At 43.9% G+C, this 9,211-nt stretch overlaps 1 protein-coding gene across 1 annotated transcript; it reads left to right on the top strand.

The window, feature by feature from the left end:
* Positions 1–821: 821 nt before the first annotated feature.
* On the top strand, positions 822–2,384 carry LOC148933399 (uncharacterized). Its single transcript, XM_089059939.1, has 4 exons — positions 822–929; positions 990–1,355; positions 1,412–1,708; positions 1,782–2,384. Exons 1-4 carry the CDS (start codon positions 822–824, stop codon positions 2,382–2,384), a joined length of 1,374 nt encoding a protein of 457 aa, XP_088916065.1.
* The last annotated feature ends 6,827 nt before the right edge of the window (positions 2,385–9,211 follow it).

The raw sequence follows: 9,211 nt of genomic DNA, 5'->3' as shown, positions 1-9,211 counted from the left end.
AAATAGGGCTTTTGTTCATTAACACAATTATGAATGAAATATTATTTGCCCAAACACACGTGTGATTCTCTACAAACCCTAGATAACGAGTTGCCCGACGGAGAAGACTTCCGCGCACAACCGCATCTAGCCTCCGCCGATCCTACGACTGGACGCCGGAGAGATTATTGATAGTCACGGCTAAACGGCGATCAAAGTTAGGGGTAAAACCCTAACAACTGGTGCTTTCATCCCGTGTACTCATGCCACACAACAACTTCAACGACAAGGCGAGTTGGGGGGGGACCGAGAATGGACTCCTACCCCACAAACAGGTTCGGGGGTCGCCAACCGATCGGAAACCGCCGCGACGGGGGCGGCTATTATCGGTCGCCACTGGGCGACGAAGAGGTGGAACCACGTACGGCCGACGATCGTCGCAACGACGACCCAGGCGATCATAAGCTGGACCGTGTTCTCGAAAAGCTGGAAAAATTCGATATATGGAGAGAGGAAAAAAATCGGCGTTTTGAGTCTCTCGACCAGAATCTCCTTCGCGATGCGGAACCACAGCCAAAGTTCACCGATGGGAACGACGCGGAGTTTGGTGATTATCGTCGACGAAAATTTGGAGAGAAGGATTTTCCCAACGGATTCCCTAAATTTGAATCTCGCGAAGGGAGAGAGCGTGATGATCGTGGCTGGGGGATGCCCAGATATAGGCAGCCGCGAAACCATACCGGCGGTGCTATCGTTCCTTCGGTAGACACATCTCTTGTTGGGACCCCCCTCAACAATATCAAGCTCAGTTACCAGGTGCCGACAAACATCAGCGCGTGAAGATGGACCCACCGCGTTTCGACGGTTTCGATGCAAATAATTGGATATCGAGGGTTCAGTATTACTTCGATCACCTATTGATGCCCGATGCCCAGAGATTGCACTACGCAGTCATGCTATTCGACCAACCGGCCGCGGAATGGGTATTTAATTATTCTGCTAATAACGAGTTCGTAACATGGCAAGAATTCCTGGAAGATGTGCGCCATCGGTTCTATAGACAGAGTTTCAAAGATTATTTTGGCCTGCTGGCCAAGTTAACTCAGACAGGATCGGTTCTGGAGTATCATGATACGTTCGAGAAATATTTAAACCGAGTCCAGGGCGTCACAGAGTCGAGGCTTTTTACGTTGTTTGTAGCCGGCCTTAAACCGGACATGCAGGAACGCGTACAGCTCCATCGACCGTCTTCTCCGGCAGCCGCGATGGCATTGGTGTTGGAATTTGCGGACACACAGGCCGACCGCGCCACTCAACCTGCCGCTCAACGTCGGCCTTGGCAGAACCGCGACGGTCGGAACGGACAGACCGGAAGGGTCACAAACACTACAACGTCGACCTCGGCCACGCCGGATCCCGACTCCGCTGGCAGCCAGCCCGAAACACAGATCAGACAAAGTTTCGTGGGGTTCTGGTTTCCCAAGCTGAGAAGGCTGAGCGCTCGCGCCTAAACCTATGTTGGCACTGCCCGGAAAAGTGGGTACCGGGGCACGTGTGCAAGCAGCGCATATTATTCTATGCGGAGGACGAGGATGTGTTGGAGGTAGACACGCTTGCAGAATTTGCAGCAGAGGATATGGAAACAACGGACGTGTCACACATACACGCCATGGACGGCGGTCGCAGGTCCCGATCATTAAGGGTCTTGGGTATCATTCAGGATAAGGAAGTGAGTGTTTGTAGGAAACGGTGAGGCACTGCTTTGCTCCAACGTTTCCCGACATACTAAATTGGAGGTTCAGGGGACGATATTTCAGGTGGATCTCCACATCTTACCGATCCACGGACCAGACGTGATCTTAGGGATGGACTGGCTCGAGTCTTTGGGGAAAGTCACTGCCGATTTCGTAGGAAAGACCTTGGAGTTCACACTCGGTGATAAGGCGATTTCGTTGAAAGGAATTCTCCAGCCGCCGCGTGAAATAGGACTTCATTCGTTATCTACATTATTCCCACCCACGGCCGGGATGGACTACTTTAAAATCCTTCTGTTAGACCCGGAGCAAGCGACAACCGGGCCAGCCGATGGGGAACCATTCCCAGCAGATATCCCGCCAGGGGTATTGTCGGTGTTGGAGAAGTTCAAACCGGTGTTCAGCCTGCCAAACGGGATGCCGCCGAAGCGACCCATCGATCATCAGGTACATTTGCTCCCAGGCACGCATCCGATCAACGTCCGTCCGTACCGCTACCCGTACTTTCAGAAAAACGAGATTGAGCGGCAGGTGAAGGATATGTTGGAGCAGGGCATCATCAGCGGAGTTGTAGCCCTTTCTCGTCACCAGTCCTTCTTATTCGCAAAAAGGACGGCTCTTTCCGGTTCTGCATCGATTACCGCATGCTAAACAATGCCACGGTACCGGACCACTTTCCGATCCCAACGGCAGATGAATTGTTCGACGAATTGGGAAAGGCGCGGATCTTTACTAAGTTGGATCTGCGTTCGGGGCATCACCAGATCCGAATGAATGATAAGGATGTGTTCAAGACCGCCTTTCGAACACACGACGACCATTTCGAGTTCCTGGTCATGCCGTTCGGGCTGACCAATGCCCCGTCCACTTTTCAGGCGGCAACGAACTCGATCTTTTAGCCACTTCTCCGAAAATTTGTCATAGTGTTCTTCGACGATATCCTGGTTTATAGCCCGTTGATTGAGAGCCACATGCAACACCTTGCAGCCGTTATGACCATTCTCCAGGAGCACAAATATTTTGTGAAACTGTCAAAGTGCATTTTCTGCAGCTCTACCGTCGAATATATGGGTCACTTGATAACAGAGGGGACACTTAAAGCTGACCCGAGTAAGATCAACTCTATGACAGCCTGGCCAATACCGAAGACTGTAAAGCAATTACGGGCCTTTTTGGGGTTGACCGGCTACTACCGCCAATTTATTGTCAGTTACGCAGTTATAGCGGCACCATTAACGGATTTATTGAAAAAAGACGCCTTTGAGTGGCCCGCGACGGCAGAGGCAAGTTTTCGAGACCTAAAGACAGCAATGACTTCCGCGCCAGTTCTCCGACTACCGGATTTTGAGAGGCCCTTTTGCATTGAGACGGACGCCTCCGACTTCGGAATCAGGGCAGTCCTACTGCAGGACAATCACCCAATTGCATACTTCAGTAAGAAGTTGGGTCCTCGCCGACGCGCCGCGTCAACATATCACAAGGAGTTATACCCAATAGTCGAGGCGGTTCAAAAGTGGTGACAGTACTTGTAGGGGCTCAAATTTGTTATTTGGAGCGATCAAAAAAGTTTAAAAGAACTACTCCAACAAGTTGTTCAGACCCCGGACCAGCAGTTGTACGTCAGAAAGCTTATGGGATATAAATTCTCGATTGAGTATAAAAAGGGGAGTAGGAACCGGGCGGCGGACGCTTTGTCGCGCCGCGAGGAACCGCAATCGGAGGAGGCGGGCGCTCCCGACCCCCGGGACGGCGACCTGGCACCTGATGAGTGAAATAGCAGCGCCTTGTTGACGGCCGCAGCCCTTCGGTACCACACTTGCTAGATTTGATACGTCGCGAGACAGTGTCGTCTCCACAGATGAGAGAAATCGTTAAGGAAATCAAGGAGGGCCGGGCGCCTTCACACTTGACTCTGGTGGATGGGCTCGTGTATTATCATCGCATGATTTTTGTTAGTTCCCGATCCTCGGCCCGAACCCCGATTCTATAAGAGTACCACAGTTCGCAATCTGCAGGGCATCCGGGGTTCGAACGGACGCTAAGGCGGGTGACGGCCAGGTTCTACTGGCCCAATATGAAGAAGGAGGTGAAACGTTTTGTGGACGCTTGCGTCGTGTGTCAAACGACAAAGTACTCCACTCAGAAGCCTGCCGGTTTGCTGCAGTCACTTCCGATTCCATCGCAGGTTTGGGAGGATGTGTCGATGGATTTTGTCACTGGCCTGCCGCAATCAAAGGGGTATACGGCAATTATGGTGGTGGTGGATAGGTTTTCAAAATATGCTCACTTCGCACCGTTGCCAACTAAATTTGATGCCTTACGGGTGCGTATTTGTTTGTGGATACGGTGGTCCGCCACCATGGATTTCCTAAAACGTTGGTCTCGGATCGCGACTCCGTGTTCCTAAATCAGGTTTGGGAAGATCTGATGCGACTAAGTGGCACAAAGTTAAATTTCTCCACCGCTTATCATCTGCAGTCTGACGGAAAAACAGAGGTCCGTAATAGAGGTTTGGAGCAGTATTTTCTAGCCTTCACAACCGATAGACCGTCTAAGTGGGCCAACTTTCTACCGTGGCAGAGCTGGCGCTCAATTGCTTTCACCATGCCGGCTTTGGAATGTCGCCGTTCAAAGCTCTTTACGGCCGTGAGCCTCCGAATTTGATTTTCACGCAGCCCTCGGCTACGACGCCGCCATCCGCGGCTGAGGTGATCCGTGAGCGCGGTGTGCTGCTGGTGGAGCTTTGTCATAATTTGGAAAGGGCCAGCAACGAATGCGCGAATCTGCTAACAAACATCGTCGCCATGTTGAATTTGAGGTAGGCGACTTGGTTCTCTTGAAACTCCAGCCATACAGGCAACACTCAGTGGCACGCCATCTGTCAACTAAGCTCGCACGTCGGTATTATGGCCCTTTCGAGGTGTTGGAGCGTATCGGTCAGGTGGCTTATCGGTTGCGCTTACCGGAGGGGAGCAAAATCCTCAGTGTTTTCCATGTCAGCCTCTTGCGCGCGTTTGTGAAAGGCGACAGAGCGGACGAGGGTATGGAGCTGTCGTCTGAATTTTTTGGGGATCGCCCTGTGGTATATCCGGTCCGAGGTTTGGATAGGAGGGTCCTCTGGCATGATAATCGGCCTATGGAGCACGTCTTAGTGCGTTGGTCAGATAGGACGGATTCACCTACTTGGGAGCTTTGGGATCTTATTCGTCGTCATTTTCCTAATGTGTTCCTCGAGGACAACGAGGTTGCTATCGAGGGGGGAGTTGATATGGTACCGCTACAACCGGCGACTGACATCGCCGTGAAGAAGGGACAACCGGGGAATGAAGCTTCGATTGTGAAGACGAAGCCAAAGAGGAACGTACGTCCGCCCGAGAAGTTGGGCGACTTCGTTCCCAAATAGTTTCCTAGATTAATAGTTATTTTAGGTTATTTATTTTCGGTATTTAATTTTGCATATTTTATTATTTGTTTTTGATTAAGTGTCGAGCATAAGTATAAGCTCTGTTTCGGGTTTTCTTTGTTGATTCTTTCCCGAGATGATTAGGATTAGGTCGAATCAACCCTAGGGTCTTTAGTCTATAAATAGGGCTTTTGTTCATTAACACAATTATGAATGAAATATTATTTGCACAAACACACGTGTGATTCTCTACAAACCCTAGATAACAAGTTGCCCGACGGAGAAGACTTTCGCGCACAACCCCATCTAGCCTCCGCCGATCCTACGACTGGACGCCGGAGAGATTATTGATCGTCACAGCTAAACGGCGATCATAGTTAGGGGTAAAACCCTAACAAACCGTCATTACCATTTTTAGTGGGCGGATTTAATGGTAGTGTTTACTGCACATGCTAAAATCACTCATTTATTGAAATCCCCCAAATCAAACGGCTTAAATCCCAAAATCAGAGACCCAAAACCTAAACCACTCTATCTCTCGCTTCTCCAATCAACCAAAACCCTCCTCGCCGACGATTCTTCAGCAATGGTGAATGCACGCTTGGCCGGAGCATCGAAGGAGGACGGAAAGGGTTAGCATGGGTTTCTAAATCCCTAGTTTTTGAGCATGTGCAATCCGAACTGACGCAGCGTTATTTTGTGTTGGTACCGCTAAAAGCAACAACGAAAATTTGTACTCCTTTCATCCCACAAAAGATGTCACACTTTCCTTTTTAGTTTGTCCCACAAAAGATGTCACATTTCCCTTTTTGGAAAAAGTTTTCTCTCACATGAATATAAAAATTATATTTTCTCTCCATTTAACACACAAAACAAAACCTCCTAAAATTCCGTGCCGTCCCACAAGTGTGACATCTTTTGTGGGACGGATGGAGTATTATAATGTCTAAAATAATTGGGTCATTTCTGTTCGGATTATATTTGAATTTTCATTTGGCAAATCTTTCGTGTTGGTGTTTGTCTTCCTAAACAGCGGCTGCAACTATTCCACACGTGTCAAATGAAAAGACTGTTGGAAGCGATGACCCAAAACAAGGTTAATGTGTTATTTTTTATGTTATTATTGTGTTGTAGGTTATTATGGTTTTCTACACTGAAACAATGAATTTTGTCTACAAATTGAGTTCAACTTAGGATCATATACTTGGACTGCTGCAATGGATGTTTCAAAGGTTGTTAAAGGTTAATGTGCTAAGCTACACAAATAATGAATGAGGTCATAGCTTTGACTGTTTTGTGTCATAGTTTAGAAACATTGATTGTTGCAATTTTGTTTTTCAAAAATTGGAATGAACAGAGTTTAGTGTTATGGATTGTTTGAGGTTATTCCACAACATTTTTAGTGTTTTAAATCATTGTTAGTTTCTGTTTACATCATTTTAGGGCATGGTTAATATCATAACATAAAAAACATATTAAGAATGACCTCCATGTTGTCTAAACAGGCCCTATGTAATTCAAAAGTCCCGATTTGAATAATACGGATGTCATTGTTAGATCATTTTATGTCATGCTTTGTAATATGCCCTCAAAAGACTAAGAATGACTTCATTTATCTGTACAGGTACTATGGTAGAGAATGTAGATGCAACTGAATTACAAGAACGCGAAGATCGGCGTATAAAAGATGATAGCAAACTACATATCTTAAGCAATTGTTATGTCATAAATCAAAAGACTAAAACTTTGTTTCATTTTTTTATAGTTTACCACTGTATTAAATTAAGGATGTTTAAACAATTCAACTTTACATATTTGGATGGTGTTTTAGAAATGACATCATGTGTTATTGTTTCTTCAATTTATATATGAATACAACTCAATATTTTTAGTGTCAAACAAGCTCTTTTTATGTCATACTCTATGCATGTTATGGTCATGTTAGCAAAAAAAAAGAGAGAAACGTAAAAATAATCAAAGATGCCATATTTGTGTGTGTTTTGCGACTAATGAATATTCAATAAGTTAGTATGAGTACACCCAGGATAAATTTATGTCATAGAAAATGCAACCTAGAGTCATTGTGAGAATTACTCCACAATGTCATACTGTTGCCAGTTTGTGTTATACTAATTAAATTTTTGAGTCATTACATAATATTTGGGTCATAATAAATGAATATTAGGGCCATAGCTTCATATGGTTAATTTGTGTCATAATAAACCAACATTCAGGTCGTTATATAACACTAAGGAGAACCAGAATGTGTCATACAAAGCTGATCGAAATGTTCGTATCAAACAAACTGAAGTTAAATACACGATTATATGTCGCAATGTTTGTAATGCTTTCCTCTTGTTTCTTGTAGTCGAAATACCATATGATGAAAATTACTTCATACATTGGGTCAGAATAAATGAATATCTGGGTCATAGCATCGTATGGTTAATTTGTGTCATAATAAACCAACATTCAGGTCATTATATAACACTAAGGAGTACCAGAATGCGTCATACAAATCTGATCGAAATGTTCGTATCAAACAAACTGAAGTAAAAAGGAGAATACATGATATCAAACTTTAGAATTTCTTCTAGACCGCTGCTTTCCTTTCTCTTTGAATTTGTTGCAATTCCTTGAATCGCGGTGACCCCACTCCTGACATTCTTGCATTGATGCAAAGGCTTGCTCTTAAGCTTCAAAGCCTTCTCCACTCTTGAGGGGACTCTACTACATCATCGGAGGATGATTAATTGTCACAAAGCGAAGTAGAATGCGTTACAGTTTCCATTTATGGAGATAAGATGCAAAAATCTATGGGGAAAAAAACCCACAAATGTAAGTTACGAAATCATGAAACATAATCAGAGGAAATTAAGAAAGTGAATTTATAGATTTAACAATGATAAATGATTGAGGAAGTTAATTACGAAATGAGAGAGTGATAAGAACATAAATTACCGATGAAAGAAACGGCGACGGAGTGTACAACGATATTAAACAATACCGATTAATCACAAAAGTAATTGATTGAATATAATAAATCTTAATGAAAAGAAGTATACTGGAATACTAATGGGAGATCGACTGAGGAAGATGGAAAATACGCAGGAGTTGAAGATGATGAATGTTAACTCCAAAATCACGCTAACATTTGTTAATGGAAGAGAAAGGTGCATGATTATAGGGATTGCAATAACGGGTTTTGATCTATGAAAACTAGATTTAAATACAGAAACGCAGAACACGGTCATATGTAAGACATTTTTAGGTCATAGTTAGTTTATTTTTAGGTCATGCTAGCAAAGCATGACCTAAAATGATCTTAACATGACATAAACCCGAATTTTATAATATGGCCTAAAATTTCTTAATTATGACCCTTCGTGTTTTTGGTTAATTATTGACCATTAGATCACTTAATCCTAGGACCAAGATTTGGGCTGCATTTCTGGATTTAAATGCATACTTGTTTTGATTATCTCCCCCCTATATATATCTATATAGAGTCCCATTATCCACAAATCCACTCTTAAAGACCGAACCACCGAACCCTACCAAATTAGGGCTTTTAGATCTAGTTTTTTATGGATAAGATACGAAAATTTATAAATTATTTTCACCTTCATCATGAGCCTATTTTAATTCATCCGAAGGTAAATAAGTGATGCTAACATGTTACGAAGATTTAACTTCATTCCAGAATATATTACTTCATTCTAGTAGGTTTTTACTTCATTCTAATAGGTTTTTACTTCATTCCAGTACGTAAATGTGGTTTCGCCGTCGCGTGTCGTTCTTTCTCTCTACAATATCTATCACCACCGCCATGGCACTAATATGGTTTAATAAACACATGGAATAATGTAATAAATTATTGGAATGAAGTATGTGTAGAAGCATTTGAAGTCTTACTGGAATGAAGTAAAAATCTTATCCAATGAAGTAATAATGTTTCTGAATGAAGTAATAAACTCACTTGAATAAATTGCATTTTTAAATGTTAATCAAGAAAAAACCCACGTCAATGAATTTCAATGAAGCATATGATGAATCATTTCAAAACTTACTGGAA

The sequence above is a fragment of the Salvia hispanica genome, chromosome 1, assembly GCF_029641045.1.
Source record: "Salvia hispanica isolate PSC_SH4W2 chromosome 1, Shi_PSC_v1, whole genome shotgun sequence".
NCBI lineage: Eukaryota > Viridiplantae > Streptophyta > Magnoliopsida > Lamiales > Lamiaceae > Salvia > Salvia hispanica.
The sequence above is the reverse complement of the archived record's forward strand: the minus strand, read 5'-3'. Positions and strand labels throughout refer to the sequence as shown.